General features: G+C 47.6%; 3 protein-coding genes and 1 pseudogene across 7 annotated transcripts in view; 2 read left to right on the forward strand and 2 right to left on the reverse strand.

Annotated features, from left to right (window-relative positions):
• Positions 1-1,121, reverse strand: part of tank (TRAF family member-associated NFKB activator) — a 40,892-nt gene extending 39,771 nt beyond the window's left edge. For both annotated transcript variants that reach the window (XM_086123938.1, XM_086123937.1), the window contains exon 1: positions 857-1,121. The gene's annotated coding sequence lies outside the window, so the exon portion shown is untranslated. The remainder of the gene's footprint in view (positions 1-856) is intronic.
• A 687-nt stretch (positions 1,122-1,808) lies between these two features.
• Positions 1,809-5,787, forward strand: cd302 (CD302 molecule). Of its 3 annotated transcripts, none has more exons than XM_086123942.1 (6): positions 1,809-1,977; positions 2,865-2,990; positions 3,131-3,241; positions 3,661-3,843; positions 4,475-4,495; positions 4,618-5,787. In XM_086123942.1, exons 1-6 carry the CDS (start codon positions 1,884-1,886, stop codon positions 4,818-4,820), a joined length of 738 nt encoding a protein of 245 aa, XP_085980068.1. In that variant the 5' UTR covers positions 1,809-1,883; the 3' UTR covers positions 4,821-5,787. The 3 variants fall into 3 exon arrangements, with proteins under 3 accessions (XP_085980068.1, XP_085980070.1, XP_085980071.1); XM_086123944.1 differs by having other exon boundaries at positions 4,478-4,495; XM_086123945.1 differs by lacking the exon at positions 2,865-2,990 and having other exon boundaries at positions 1,811-1,977.
• A 1,078-nt stretch (positions 5,788-6,865) lies between these two features.
• LOC147198465 (WD repeat, SAM and U-box domain-containing protein 1-like) lies at positions 6,866-11,164 on the forward strand (annotated as a pseudogene).
• tanc1b (tetratricopeptide repeat, ankyrin repeat and coiled-coil containing 1b) overlaps positions 10,640-15,567 on the reverse strand; it is a 73,862-nt gene continuing 68,934 nt past the window's right edge. The window contains exons 23-27 of one of the 2 annotated variants that reach the window (XM_086123432.1): positions 15,520-15,549; positions 15,307-15,398; positions 14,138-14,284; positions 13,921-14,021; positions 10,640-13,667 (exon numbers count right to left, since the gene is read on the reverse strand). In XM_086123432.1, coding sequence (XP_085979558.1) covers positions 12,590-13,667; positions 13,921-14,021; positions 14,138-14,284; positions 15,307-15,398; positions 15,520-15,549 — 1,448 coding nt within the window. In that variant the 3' untranslated portion in view covers positions 10,640-12,589. The remainder of the gene's footprint in view (positions 13,668-13,920; positions 14,022-14,137; positions 14,285-15,306; positions 15,399-15,519; positions 15,550-15,567) is intronic. The other variant, XM_086123433.1, reaches the window with a different exon arrangement.

Below are 15,567 nucleotides of genomic sequence, written 5' to 3' on the forward strand. Positions count from 1 at the left end.
TTGACCCAATTATTTCCTTTTCACGTCTCAATCTGGTAAAAAAAAAAAAAAAAGCAGCTAAAAAAAAATAGTACAGTAACATGCTTGCGCTCGGTTCCCCAGCAATGTTCTTTCAAGCCAAAGGGGGAAGCCCAAGTAAATAGAAATCGACACTGTCACATGGCATCACTGACAAGATGATCAGGAGGCAAAGCGCAGAAGGTGGATGGAAGCAATGGGTGGGGTGGGTAGTGGGGGACGCAATACGCTCAGATGTGGCAGCACAGCTCTTGGGCAGGCTTTGCCACGACAGATGGGCCCTCACAGTGTCCCTGCGGGGGGCCGCCGGCTCCCAAACGAAGACCAGAACTCGTGCCCCAGCTGTCAAGTTTTTGTGCCCGAGCGCCCCTCTTGAAGTTTTGCATAGACTACAACGCCTCAAATTTGTTCATGTAACCTGTACTATTTTTTTTTGGGGGGGGGGGGGGCTTGTATTGGGAATAAATATCCTACAAACTATTGAAAAAATATAGAATGAATAATTTTTGAATCATTTTTGGAGAATTTTAACAGGGGGGAGGGGGACACTTTTTTCGTCTCATCAACAAGATAAACACCTGTGCCTACAAATCGGTCCAATGGTGGCTGTGAAAACGCACCGAAGCATTACCTTGTCATTTCATATTCTGACAAAGCAGACCACGTAATAGGAAGGACTCAAAACAAGCTCCTGTATTCTATCATAAATATCCATACAGAAAAGTTGTATTACATTTATTTTATCGAAATAAACTCAGTTAACGGGAAACCACACAACAAGTACAACCGCCCCTGGCCTCCCCACTTAAAGCTTCAACAAATAAAACAACAAACTCACCGAAAAAGGCGCTTTAAATCCACATGTTTGAATCCTGTGAGCAGCATCCTTGTTTCTAGGCCGAAGTCCATGCAATCTACTCCAGCGAGGAAATGCCCATGGATGATATCCGTCGCCTTAATAGTTTTTGTAGGATTTCAAACAAACAAAAAGGATGCATTCAAATGCAGCGGTAGATGACGTCCACGTCCTTTACTTCCGGGTCACAGGTAAAATAAGCCCACTATTTTTCCATTTTTGCCCCCTGCAGCATGATCATGTTTTTTTTTTTACATGCACATATGTTAGGCAGTGTCCTGGTATTTTTTTAAATGCATGTTCTTATAATACAGATGCCATGATTGTACACGGGTGTTACTCCAAAAAGAATTGGTCAGAGGCGTTCTGGTATCATCGTCTTTTAAACAAAATCCTGTTCTGATTCGGCAAAATTGAAGACGTAATTCGAATTATTATTATAGTTTTCCAGTTTCAAACTTACATTTTCAACTATATTGCGAGCGACTACCTTTTCTGGAATCTTTGTATCAATAAGAAACTGCGTGACCGCAGTCAATAATAAAGCCGTTTCCAATTTTCGAATTGTCTTTTTGAGCTTTGAACGCGTCATTTGACATTTTAATTTCTGCACCGTTGTTGTGGTTGTTTTTAGGTTCTTGTTAACATTAACAGACGCACCCAGTGGGTGTTAATCTATAAACAATGTCTAAACGTAACGAAATGTAAAAGGACAGTTTGACATCAAGTTGGATCACATTTTGTGCACGTTCAAATCAGCCTGTATTATGCTTAAAATTGAGTCGGCTACAAAATACAGTGCACGCTTTGAATGGGGTAAAACGTGATGCTTATTGTCTTTTTCTTTCTTTCTTTTTAACACTGGTTATGTCACACCACTGAACGTTGTAAAGGGTTCTGGTTTCCCCCTCCGCAGGCATGTTTGGTCCGAACTGGTGGGAGGGGCGAATTCTCCGTGCAGAAAAAAACAAGTGGTGAGTTTTGCTGCTTCTTGTGGCTCTTTTCTGTCATGGAGTTGCTGCAGAAAAATGGTCGTCGTGCTCCGTCCCTGACGTGCTGCTTGTGTGTGCTTCTTCTGCAGCTGCAGGCGGCTTGGACTGGAGGTAAGCACCGCGGCGAACTTCGCCCGACGTACTTTCGTTACAACGCAATGACGACACACGGCACTGTCTTGATTACGTGCATTTCACGGGCCTCTTTTTCTGCGTGATAACTTGTCTTGTTTTGTTGGTTCTGAAAGTCAAAACATTTTTTTTAAAGTCTCCCAAAATGTCGATGCTGTTGTTTACTTTGCAGTCAAGTTTTGGAACCATCGCAGTGTGGTTTCAAATTGCACAATTTCCTGTTAACTCGCCGTTAATCCCCTTAAAAATTATTTTTAGTCGTCATACAAGCGTTACGACAAAAACAAGGTATTTAAATGGCCTAACGAGATACATTTACCATTGTTGGTTTAACGTTGAGCGATTTCTTCATCTGTTGATTTATTACCGTGTCATAAATCAGTTATTACCTAGTATAGAGCGATAACTGCAATTTTGGGATTAATGTCGGGATCATACCTGTTTAATCATCCGAAATTTCCGAGTTGTGGAGCTGCAGCGAACGAAAAATTACTTAAATAGCTCGCACATCAGGTTTTAATACCCTTCGAAGGATGTTTAGTTCTCATTATAATTTCCGAACGTTGAGCATAATTGACAACTGCAAATGTGGGATTACCGCGCAGCAGTTAGAGAAGTTTAAATGGTTTACTAATCCGGATCCTTTTAAGAAGATTTACTCGCATCAAGAAATAAACTAATCTGTTGTTGGAATTATCGTCTTTAAGGGTATTAAACAGGGAACAAGTGGCATCAGAGATAGATGCGACTGGGAAAGCGTTCCTCCATTGGAAGCCCTTTCGATTTTGTCCTTAAAGGGCCATAAAGTTGAGTTTTTACCTTGAGGAAACACCGTTGAAAGTTTCCCCATCATGCTCTCTCCGCAGACTGTCCCGCCGATGGACGCACCTGGGTGCCTTTTAAAGACAGATGCTACCACTTTGTCCACGGAGAAGAAGACAAACTCAAAGTGTATAATTTTGAGAGTGCCAAAAGCCTCTGCCCACACTCTGGCACGTCCCAAATTTTGTATTCACAATGACACGGTTGTCATGCTTTTTTTTTTTTAGGGGGGGTGGGGGGGGGGGGGGTCGGTTGCAGGTGTTCCTACTGTTGTGGCTAGTCAATGTATCTGTCTTTTTTTTTTCTCCAGAGTTGCTGTCCATCCAGAGCGCTGAGGAGAATGACTTTGTGGTTAAATATAGTCCCGAGGTGTGGAAAGGCGAAGTCAACGTGTGGCTCGGAATGTATTACGATACAAACAGTAAGTTTCATGTGACCGCAAACTTGTGGAAAGATGCGCGCTTGTTGCCAAGATCAACTTTCTGGGTTGTTACCTCAATGCAGTTTTATTCTCGTACAGAACGGGGATGGAAGTTCAACGTTTTCATACGTTTTTCCTGGTCTCATTTGTTTATTTGGGTTTTTTTTTTGTTTTAAAGCTCACTAATTTTGTAATTGACTTTTGGTTTTTGTCAAAGAACAAGTAAAAAGCAACTTCCCCACCCAGCTCACTGTACATCCTGACACAGCTTCAGGATATCCTTTTTTTTTTCTTTCATAATGGAGGCACAAAAAGTTTTTTTTTTTTTTTCAGCATTTAGGAAGTGAAAGATGCGCATCAGTGATTTGTTTGAGCAGCAGTCCAGTAGCATTTGTGCTGACGCAAATCACTCTTACCAGGTGAAGGCATGATGTGGTTCGACGAAGAGCCGGTCAAGTTTACCAACTGGGAACCTGGCTCGTCCCCGTTGGATTTTGTGCCCATGGAAACGTGCGTGGCCGTGCACAGCGACACGGGCAAGTGGGAACGTGTCAGCTGCTTGGACGATCTGGAGAACGGAGTGGTCTGCGAGACGGCTCAGAGTACGGCTTCACATCTCCTTTGTACGAGACGCTGGTCCATCTCTCATGCGCAGGAAACGTTTATTAACTTCAGCGAAGATTTTCCCATGGGTGTGAATTTAGGGATGGTTGTTTTGTTTACCAGGGGGGTGTCAAGATAGCATGCATTGATTTTCCTCAATCAGTTGTTACTCACTTTGTCCACTGGAGGGCGCACTGACAACCACTTGGCTCCAGGATTCCATACTTGAGGTGCAAAGTCAGCCGCCTCCATATAAAATGCTGCTGCCACCTTTGCACCGTGAAGAAGAAGAATGCACTTCTGTGAAAATGAGTCCCCTCTCTAGAAATATTTCTCCTTTTATGTGCAAGTTGCGCCTGTGGAAATGGGGGGGGGGGGGGGGGGGGGGGATAAACTGTCCAGTGGCAAGCTAAAGAGGATGACTGTACATACCATCATGACCCTCGACCCCAAGGAACCAAACTAAGCACACTTCATTCCGTACATGCTTATCGATCATGGCACAATCTCCCTTCAATTCAGATTTCTTGCTCCGATATGGAACAGTAACGTCTTGTACCATTTCTGTTTTGGACCGTGAACTCCCTGAACCATCTTGCCACTCACGGTTGACCTTTGTTTTTTTTTCAGAAGCAGATCAAGCCAAAAAAAGTAAGGTCCCCCCCCCCCCCCCCCCCCCCCACTGCGCACACACACATTTTAAGAACTATTTGTATTGAGTGATCACATACCTGCGTTGTCGATTGCCCCCCCCCCCTCTCCCCTCCCAACAGAATCCAGCGGACTGCTGTCTGGCCTGGTCATTCTCTGCATAATCGCCATCGTGGCCGTCTCCGTTGTGCTGTGGTTCCTGCACCAGCGGCAGCATCCGGGCTCCTCGGTCGTCACGGGGTTCGAGTACCACCCGCCGTTCAGAGCGCCCGACGGCGACCGCTCCTGCCTGGTGGAGGCTGACGAGTTAGACGGCGGGCCGTAGAGGGACGGACGTTCACTTCCGTCCAATATACGCCGCTCGCGCAAGCGGGACAGTGCCAAATGTTTTTGACTCGGAATGTAAGAGCTCCCAATTTGCAAGTACAGTAATAGCTACACTAACAAGCATTCATTAGACAGTACATCGGAGTGGCATTTGATTATTCATCAGACAGGAAGAAATCTCTGAAATCACTTTACAGGGTCTGGGAGGAAAAATATTCTAAGCATGCGTGTTAATGCTGTGGAGCTTTGTTTTTGTTTTTAATAACCGCTTCAGTGTTTGTACTTGTTTTGAGAACTGCATCGGGGGGGGGGGGGGTTACGGCATCGGTTCCCTGCCCCTGAAATAGGACACCTTCTGTTCCCGCCTTGAAAAAGCTTTCGGTTACAAACGATGCGTCTTTTGAGCTGTGACAAAATGGTCATCTTTCTTTTCCATCTGTCGAGAACGTGGTTGGTTTCATTTCTTAATAATCGGTGTTGTGACCGCTTTCGAAAAGTGCGAAGGTTGCCAATGAGGCGCGCAAAGGAGAAAAGGCCAAAGCAACAACAAGGGCAATTTTTGTATTGTTTCAGTGACTTCCTGAACAGTTCCGACTCATCCCCCCCCCCCTCATTTTTTTTTCGAATTCAAGCCAACCCAAAGTGTTACTAAATCACCCAACGGCTGCTTTTTTTTTTTGCACAGCAATCAAACGCTGATCTTGTTTGTGTTCTTGAATCAGTCGATCGAAAGTGAATTTTGTGCAATGAAAAGGTTGGCCCTTGTTATTCAAAATGTTTTGTACCCTCCCTCCCATTTCAGCATAGATATGATCGAAATGTGCTGTGTGATCAGAATATTTCATAATTAGGAAAGCGCTTCCATATGATGCTTTTGTGCAATTTATTTGGACATGCATCCAAGCACATTCTGAGCCCTGCTCCTCCATCATAAAAAAAATAAAATAAAACATTGGTTAAAATGACTCGTTTTTGTGGTGACCACCTTTGTGTCCACTGCCAACATCAACGTGATGATTTGTTGAGAGAGCAAACGCGCGTTTTCTTTGGGGCGTATCATGTATTGCCATTTGGCATGCAGTGATCCCTCGCTATTTTGCGGTTCGTTTATCGCAGCTTCAGTGTATCGCGGATTTTTTCAAACATATTCATAAAAAATAAAAAAAAATCATATACATGGAGTACAGTACTGTATATGTTGCTCTATGTGACTCGCTGTTGTTTTGCAGCTTCTCGCGGATCGTTTGCGGACTTAAAAAAAAATTACCTGTATATGTTAATTGGTCGCTACTTCGCGGATTTTCGTTTATCGCGGTTGGTTTTGGTCCTCATTAACCGCGATAAACCAGGGATTACTGTACTCGCAGTTTTTCAGCTGCGCTTGTGTCGATTTCTTGAAAAAAGCTTACTCGGTAAAAGTGATTGCTGCACTCTGGCGCCTCATTTTGTTTACAAAAGTCCCCCCCCCGCAAATGAGCTACTCGCCTTTATTTGTAAATAACTCATTTAAAACACCAAGTGTGCTTCCGCGATGGAGCTACAAAAAAAACCCCTATTTGGCGCCCTCTTGTGCGCGAGGCCGTCACCTATCAATCATTGATGGCAAACAATGCTGTCGTACAGGGGCGTGCAGAGGGAGGGGGACAATGGGGCGGTGCCCTCAGCGACCTCACCACACACACACACACAGACGAGGAATCAATTTGGGAAAATTTCCATCCATGTTAAGGCTTTGAAATTGAGAGTTTTAAACGGGTTAGGGTTTCAAATTAGGGCCAGGGTCTCAAACTAGGATTCGATTTTCAAAGTTGTTTCAAACTCAAGTTAGGTTTTCTAATTAGGGTTTGAGAATAGGGGTACTGTTTCAAAGAATTACGGTTCGGGTTTCACACGAGCAATGAGAAGTGTTTTGGGCCACGTTGCACAACTCAAATCAGGTGACTGATAAGAGCTCTCCGACTTTATGGCCCGTTTGGACTTCGCGCTGACAAACCTGAGTCGAAGAGCGAGCAAGCACCAACTCGCAGCGGGTCCGTTTGGAGGATGTGGCGGCTCGCCGGTCGTCTCCAGCATCACGCCGATGAGGTGAGCTGCTGCGCCTTCTCCGCCTCCCTGTGGGACTTTCCCTCCAGAGCTTTAATCAGGTGGAGTCAGCCATTTTGCAACCCCCCCCCCCACCCCCCACGAGCTTGTCCTCCTTGATTTGCTGAAAAATGAACTCATTCACAGGTCAGTTTTTGTGCACTTTCTGACGCACTCTAAGATGCCACAAGATGGCATCATAGCCCGTATAATAGAAAAGTAGTGTTTTGGTGCCATCTAGTGCACTTTTAAAACTTTTCAAAATGGTGTGTCAAATGACACACATTTTTTTGATGTTCGATGAGCGGAAAAGGAACGGATGCTTCGCCGAAAAAGGTCTTGACTAGGTGACGTGGTGCCCCGCATACACAGTAGTCGTGTATGAAGTACCGCCTCCTCCAGTGAAAATGCTTTGGACACAATCAGATTGGGGCGACATCTCATCCAGTTGAAAACAAGTGACTCACGCTGGAATGATGTTCCTGACGTTCCCTTCGGCGCAGATGCGGCGAGACCAGCGTGGTGGCTTGCTGCTTCTCGCCCCGCGGCCACACGCTGGCGACCGGCTGCACTCTGGGCCAAGTCCGGCTGTGGGACGTGGACGGCGCCTTGCTGCACGCCGAGAAGGACGTTCACGACCTCGGCGTCACCTGCTGCACCTTCGCACTTTGAAGTCGGTCAGTTGCTTTCAAGTTTGAATTCCAATTATCCTGTACCGTATCGATCGTGCAGATGTTGACTTGGAAGTAACTGAGTGCGGACTGCGAGACAGGCGTGCTCCCCACAAAATCACCGACACACCTCTCGTCACATGCGTACGTTGAGAGCGCGACGAGCCGAGGCGCGACACGTTTGTGCTGTCCTCCACAGACGCGTGACGCTCCGACTGGCCTCCTGCGGACAAGACAGCCGTACGAAGTTGTCAAGGACAGCGTAAGGCCACAAATACAACAGAATGGTCCCAGATAACCCCCAAATCTGACATGGAACTGAAATACTAAAACTTGAATGCGCTGATGTCATTGTGTGTTGTGTGTTTGCGCCATGCAACTTTTTTATTTTTATTTTTTGGTGGGCATTGTTCATGAGGCTGATGGAACAGCTGCGACTTATGAACAAAGACTTTGCTCATGGCCCACTGCCAATGGAACAAATACACTCTAACGTGTGTGTGTGTGTGTGTGTGTGTTTTGCCGGCTCCTGTGAGGCTCCTCCACATACTCTCCAGTCAGTCTGCTCCAGTTCTGTGCTGTGCCTTCTCCTCTGATGGCCAACTTGTTGTTTCCGGATGAGTGAGAAACACACACACACGCACACACACACACGCACACACACACACGCACACACAAAGAGGAAGTAAAAATAAACAACTCAGTTCATGTGGTTGCACAAGTGTGCCCACCTACTTTAGAACTGGGGGTCACGTTCACACTTCTATGACATGGCAGTTCCCTAATTGTGCCGCAAGAGGGCGCTGTTTTGTTGTGTTGATCCTGTCTTCCATCAGCTCTTCCGCACAATGTTGAGAAATACACGCTCCTGAGTCGTAATTCGTGCGTATTAATTATCATTGTTCCCTTTCCGTTGCATAATGTATGTCTGTCTTTTTTTTAATTCTCAACAGCACAGTGGACAAAAGTGTTGCAGTTTATGACGTGGTGAGTAGCATCCAAGTGTGTTGACTTGACGCTTGCTGTTTTTTTTTTTTGAAAGACTAAACAAGTTCTTATCCACCCACAGGGGCCAGGAACGCTACTGCAAACTTTAAAACAGCACGACAGGTAAAAAACAAAAAACACAGCTGCTCCTCCATCTTCCCTCTCCGCTGCAGCACACACACAGACCTTTCATATCAAAATACACTTGATTGTTAATTTTCTTCTTGCGGCGAAGCACCAGCGTGCTCCATCGCTGAAGCGTATCGGCCAGCTGAGTCCTTTCAAGTACTTCTCGGGATTAAGATGTGAAAGTGGATTTTTTTTGGGGGGGGGGGGGGGTGCGCTGATCTCTTCGAGTGCCACGCACTTACCCGTCCATCCTGCAGGTACGTGACTGCAGTAGCTCGGTCTCCCAGCATGCCCTGCGTCATGGCCACTGGCTCCATGGACCGAACCGTCAACGTGTGGATGCTACGAGACGGACACGGCGCAACTGGTAAACAACAGTACATGTGGATCATATTGTTTTGTGTTATTTGTTATTTTATTATTGACATGAATGGGTTTTATTTTGTTTTTTCTCAAATATGTTTTATGATTATTATCCAAACCTCCAAGGCACATGCATACCTTACATTCTGTATGATCGGCAACAGGTGAATTGCACCTTCTGCCTGTCACTATAGGTTGCCGACAAGATAGATGACACAAAGTTTTTCTGTTGTAAATTAATTTTTAAAAAAGGGAGGGGGGGGCATGTGGATGTGATTTGAATGTTGTACAGCTAAGATTCTGTGTTTCAGACTGCAGCAGTGTGACGCGTGCGTGTGATGTTTTATGGTGCAAACCTTTTAGATCATGTTCTATTTTCCAAGCTGGCGCAACGGAAAACGCTTGCAAATCCTAAAGCGGCTTTAATGTCCATTTGCCGTCAGATTCAAAGAATATTCCACTTGCTTGTGTCAATGTGGTTCTTATTTCGAAGTGATAAATGTATTCTTTTTTTTTTCTGCCTGCAGGAGCTGAGCTGGAGCAGACTGCGTGCCAGGGTCAATACACTCGCATTATTATAACTGCATATACTTTATGCTCATGTTGCATGCCCACAATGCAATGGTGAGCTTCAGATTTTCCAGGGATGGTTCAATGATGATTGTTAGCCTTGTGTGGTGGCATCACAAAAAAATCCGCCCCCCCCCCTAAAAATAAATAAATAATAATAATTGGCTGCCACCTAAAGTCACCTGCGGTAGGCTTCATTTTTCCCGTAATCCAAATGAAGATGAGTCAATTGACTCAATATGTGCACCTAATGTTGTGTCCTGCGATTTGAAGCGCGCACACACACACACGGTGACGTCAGTTTCGTCTGCATCTGTTCGAGTGATTTTTAAATGAAAAAAGTCTGAGGTTTGCTGCTGGCACTGCGAGTCCATGACTCAGATTTGCAGACTCGAAGACTCCACACGCCATCATTGGGGCCAGGAGAGCTTGGGTGCTCCCGGTGGTGGCGACTTGTTGTCGGCACCTCCTGTGCTTCTTTAATCATGATGATATGTAGAATGCAAAGGAATTTAAGAGTTTGAGTTACATGGAGTTAGTGTGCACTGAAGCTCATTTATGGGTTAGCGACCAGTTACTAGCTAGCACTCGGAGCAAACAGCTTGCCATTATTCCACACTTCCTGACCACTTACTCAACAGTTCAAGACACAGTGGTTAAGTTAAAACCAAAATGGCCACGTTAACTTACCAGATATGAAATAAGCACCGCAAACATTCCTGATGATGTCCACGATCAAGTCTGGGCTTGGTTTAATAACTTGCAGTCACAGGTTCCAAAATGGAGTGTTTCCTATTATGTACAAACAACATTACGAACATGCTGCAATTGCTTGAGAAAATTCAAAAAGTATGACAACTCCCCGCAAAAAAAAAATTAAAAATCGTGTCTCATCAATTTGAGACAATGATGCGCGCGCAGTCTTTGATGAGGTCACGGAAAACCGGACTGCTAATGCTACATTCGAGGAAAAGGGGAAATCGGATTTTTCTGACGTCAAAGAAAAATGGCGAAATGAACGAAACCCTTTAATTTATGTAAATAAAATATATTATGAAAAAGGTTTGCTGGCGTATAAAATGCGTTGCGATGAATCAACGTTGGCAAGGTGTGTGCAATTATAACTCTGGTGTTAGGACTTTCAGAATGCGCTCGCATGTACATGATATCAATTTCAACCATTTTTTTCCGTGTTTCTCAGGAAGGAAGCCTCCATCTCGCTCTTCGCGACTGCTGCTCCCCGATTGGTCGCAGGAGGACGTGCAGGCTTGGCTACACGACGAAGGATTGGTCGACGAGCTGGCCGCCGTCTTTCGAGGCAACAATGTGGACGGCGCCAAACTCGCCCAGCTGACCGAGGCGACGGCCTTGGAGATGGGAATCGGTGAGTGGGAGAGCGAGACGCACAGAGATGGCGGGAATGAAAAATCTTCGATCCTGAAATGACAAGCCGCAATTGGAAAGCACAAACATAAGCCGCTTTCGTCATTGCTCTGATTATCCGATGACATTTTTTAATGTGGTGGTGCGAACAGGCTGATTTAGCATCTGTAAAGCGTAACGCGTGGGGGCACATGCATGTTTTTGGAATGTGGGAGGAAACCGGAGTACCCGGAGAAAATCCGCGCAGGCCTGGGGAGAACATGCAAACTCCACCCAGGGAAGCCGGAGCTGGAATTGAACTCTGTACCTCTGCACTGTGAGGTCAACGCGCTGACCACTGGAAACAGCGGGCCGCAGATATTTAAGAAAACAATTATTATACGGTGTCCACGAATGATGTCTTTGCTGCAAAAATAAGGGCCATTATGAAGGAAAAAAAAATAGCCGACACGATCCGGATGTACACCGATTGCGTCCGCCGTAATCACTGGCCTACAATGGTAATCGTAATTACAGTAAACATTGACATGTAAAATGCAGATTTCACATCCCTTTAGAAGTGGTAACAAGACCTCGCGCACACATAACAAAATAGTCTTTTGAAGTGCGACAATGCAGGTGCGCTGCCAGCACATTTTCAAAACAAACATCCCCCTATTTGTTTGATCACACTGCGTGGACCGTTGTTTGTCATCCCTCGGGTGGGGGGGTCTTTATTTCTCTCCCATGGTTGCCATGGCAGCAAAACTCCATTCCTGTATGCGACCACAATACTGACGAAAAAACATGGCATCGAACGCTGGCGTCGAACATCCACGTGGAAACGGAAGGAGAGATGGTGTAAACCGCAAATGGAGCATGCACTTCATTTCAACGTCTTGGGTAGCTGTGCAAAAATAACGATAGAAAATATATTGCTCTTACACTGAAGCCATTGGTAAATAAATTAATCTAGACAGCAACAACAAGCGAGTAGAGAAAAAGACTTTAAACTCTGTTAATGCGGATTCAGAACATGTACAAACGTATTTAACAAACGCACGCGCGCGCATGTGCCGCGCGCGTCTCTTTTTTCCTCCGGAGAACATTGAACGCAATTTGAACAACACTGTGCATACCGATGACAACGGTCGGGATGAAAATCGACACCGCCGCTCACGAAAAAGTCGCGGATGTGTTTGGTCTTTGGGGTGAAATTTCAGGATGAAGTGAAAATGCATCAGGACCTTCACAGGCGAATTGTATTTGAACTGCTGGAATGGAGATTGCGGGTGGGCGGTATGCATGGTGAGCAGTGAGGGAAGATGGGGCGGGGTTCTGGTCCAACCTTTTGCTCTTCTTTCAACTCTTGAAGGCAAATTCCATAGCGCCCACCCACACGCTCTCCGTTCAAGCGGTTCACCCGAAAGTCCAACATCGCAAACTTCTTTGAGAGTCGCGCGCACAAAGCAAGAGGCGAAAGCTTGTCGAAACACAGGAATGTCCACTTGACTCTCAACCCTTCCATCAGTGCAAAGCGTCCATCTTGTAACGGAAGGCGCGGCGGACCGGGGGGGGGGCATTTGGCACGGCTCTCCTGGGACTACACGTTGGACTCGATAAACGATCGCTTTGGCTTGATGGACGTGATGTGCAGGGCTTGGCCGGGGTTGGCCAAGGACTTGGCGTCTTTGTAGCAGATGAACTTGTCAGAGTACTGGGCGGCGTGCGGCCCCCCGTTGTGTAACGGCGGCGGCCTGTGCTGGTCGCGGTAAGCGCCGCCGGCCATCTTCCCGAAACCGTCGTCGTCGTCGTCCTCGACGGAGTGGTTGATCCGGGCGCGGCTGGCCGGCTGCGGGTTCTGCTGCAGGAAGCGCGCCGTCTTGTCGGTGACGCCCATGAAGGGCCTGGGTTTGTACTCGCCGCCCGGCTGGCCGTGTTTGGACTTGACGTCCGGGCCCATCTTGCCGCTGTCCGACAGGCTGCCGCTGGACGCCAGGCTGCCGGTGGAGCCGGACACGCGCACGTTCCCGCCGGCCTCGGCGTCCAAGTGCGCCGAGGCGGCTTTGGAGGAAAAGGACGCCGTCTCGCCGGCGTGGGTCATGACCGTCAGAGTCACGCGGTTCCCGTAGAGCGGCTCGTCGGCGGGCGCGGCGAGCGGCCCGATGTCGATCGACATCGGGCCGGGCTTCAGCGCGCTGGACATGTGTCGGCTCGGTAAGGGGCTGGAGGGAGCGAACTGGGCTTTGGCTCCGTGAGAGCTGGTCTTGACAATTTGGGCCTGCTTGGTGGGCTGCAAAAGCAAACCTTGCGGGTGGTCCCGAGGGTAGCGCTGAGGAGGAAGCCTGCCCGGGTGATGACCGGCGTTGTTCCCCAGCGACCGGCACCGCATGCGCTCGTCTTCCCGGTCTTCTTCCTCTTCTTCGCCGCCGCGTCTTTGGCTCCACTCCGATGTCTCCTCCCGGGTGTCATCGCGCTCCCGGTCCGAATCGTGGCCGCCGGCCGCCTGCGGGGTGCCGCTGTTGCCGCCGACCGCTCCCTCCGGGCCACCTTTGGAGGTCTGCGCCCGCTGCATCTGCTTACACTCGTCCTCCACCCGGGCCAGCAAGCGACGGATCTCGCGGTTGTTGGGACACAACTTGGCGGCGTCGTGCAGGTCAGCCAGGGCGGCGGCAAACTGTCTGGAAGGCACATTTGGGGGGCACGTTTTGTGTGTGTGTTTATTTTGAGTGTAATTTGACTTTCGACCACTAGATGGAAGCATTATATTTTGTTTGACTGTACATCTGATTTACGAAGAAGAATCAAAACAGTAATTCAGCTCAGCATCATTTTTACTGAAGATTGTTGGACGTCACAATGCTCTTCAATGCCGCTTTTTACTTACTTACTTTTGCTAGCTTCGTTTTAGAATCTACGCGATGAATCGTTTACCTGCTGCTCCTTTTAGCTCGTGCGCGGGCATAATAAGCTTCGTAGGATTTTGGTTTCAGCTCCAGTGCTTTTGTCGCAAACTCCTCAGCCATCCCGAAGTCCTGCGACAATGAGGCCACTCATTGTTAATTCAACCATTTTCTTCTTCTTCTTCTTCAAAAAAAAAAGGAACACGCAACACTCAGAAGTGCTAAGGAAGATCAAAATTCCATCTCACGTTTGTTTTTCTGCGGCAGCGGGAGAGGTTGAGGTAGAGGGAGACCCTCAGGTCTTTGAAGGCCTTCAGGTCGTCTCCGAAGCCCTCCCTGGGAAACTTCCTCAAAGCGTACTGGTACCTCTGAGCCGCCTCCTTCATCTTGCCTTTCTGGAGGACACATTAAGGCACAAACGTGGTGAGCGAGACCGGGAAGGAGGCTCAGGGCCAAACACTCGCATGCCGGATTGCCACTTGGTATCTCACAGAGATGCTCATCGACAAGCCAAACGGAGTGAAGACATGTCCAAGAAACCTGGGAGCTTTCCAAACTCTGACTAGAAAAAGTGCCTGAGGAAAGCACAAACTCGATGAACCCCGATTTAAAATGGGAGGAATATGACTTCATTGAAGAATGGTGATCAGGAGGTGCAGTGGTTAGCGTGTCGACCTCGCAGTGCAGAGGTCGTGGATTCGATCCCGCTCCGGCCTCCCTATGTGGAGTTTGCATGTTCTCTCCTGGGTTTTCGGTGGGTTTTCTCCGGGTACTCCGGTTTCCTCCCACATTCCAAAAACATGCACGGCAGGCGGATTGAACATTCTACATTGTCCCTTCGGTGCGAGTGTGGGTGTGGATGGTTCTTTGTCTCTGTGTGCACTGCGATCGGCTGGCAACCGGTTCAGGGTGTCCCCCGCCTACTGCCCGAAGACGGCTGGGATAGACTCCATTACCCCCCCCCCCCCCCCCCCCGCGACCCTTGTGAGGATAAAGCGGATCGGAAAACGGATGGATGTAGTTTTGACGATGGCCATGACTTCCGACAGCCAAAATTAGCGCTTCACAAACTCGCATCCGTGTTTGTCTTTAGCGCTTTGAGGTGAGATGTTTGAGCTTCAGACTTCCCGGCAATGGCATAAAAGAGACACGTCAGGCTGGCAGCTTTAACCTTTCTGCTCCTACGCTGTAAAATGTCAAAGCATCGATCGGGCACCCTCTGAAAAAAAAAAAAAAAAGCCGGGACACCTTCGTCCGTTCTTTTCAAATTTGCTATTTTCTACTATGCTGAATCAGCACTGGGGACTGTACTGTACCGGAGTACCTGTATTTCTCGTCGAGTACGAATGGGTATTTTTGGCACCCGTGTTCTTCATGTTCCATGTTCCAAAACAGGCAACGTGTTCTCCAAGTGTACCTTGTAAAGCAGGTTCCCCTCCTCCATGAGCTTCTGAAGCAGGATGATGAGGATGTCAGGCTTGGAGGTGGCCATGGCCCAGGCGGCGTTGCCTTCACAAGAGGAGGGAGCGAGACAAGACGTTAGGTCGCTCGCGTCGGAGCCATCGCGGGCGCTTCCTGTAATTTTGACTGCAAATTGTCACGGTAAGGTAAAGTTACCTAAAGATTGTACCTGATCGATCGTAAGGAGACGTTCTGTGACCTTAGTTTAGCGGCAGCG

This window comes from Hippocampus guttulatus, chromosome 11, assembly GCF_054856545.1.
Source record: "Hippocampus guttulatus isolate MCC_2025c chromosome 11, RoL_Hgut_1.0, whole genome shotgun sequence".
Lineage (NCBI taxonomy): Eukaryota > Metazoa > Chordata > Actinopteri > Syngnathiformes > Syngnathidae > Hippocampus > Hippocampus guttulatus.

What these genes read in the sequence shown, in the direction of transcription:
- cd302 (XM_086123942.1), top strand. Translation starts at nt 1,884, where the DNA reads ATGGAGTTGCTGCAGAAAAATGGTCGTCGTGCTCCGTCCCTGACGTGC. An exon ending in AAGCCTCTGCCCACACTCTG is followed by an intron (nt 2,991 to 3,130) that starts GCACGTCCCAAA and finishes TTTTTTCTCCAG; the next exon opens with AGTTGCTGTCCATCCAGAGC. An exon ending in AGCAGATCAAGCCAAAAAAA is followed by an intron (nt 4,496 to 4,617) that starts GTAAGGTCCCCC and finishes CCCTCCCAACAG; the next exon opens with AATCCAGCGGACTGCTGTCT.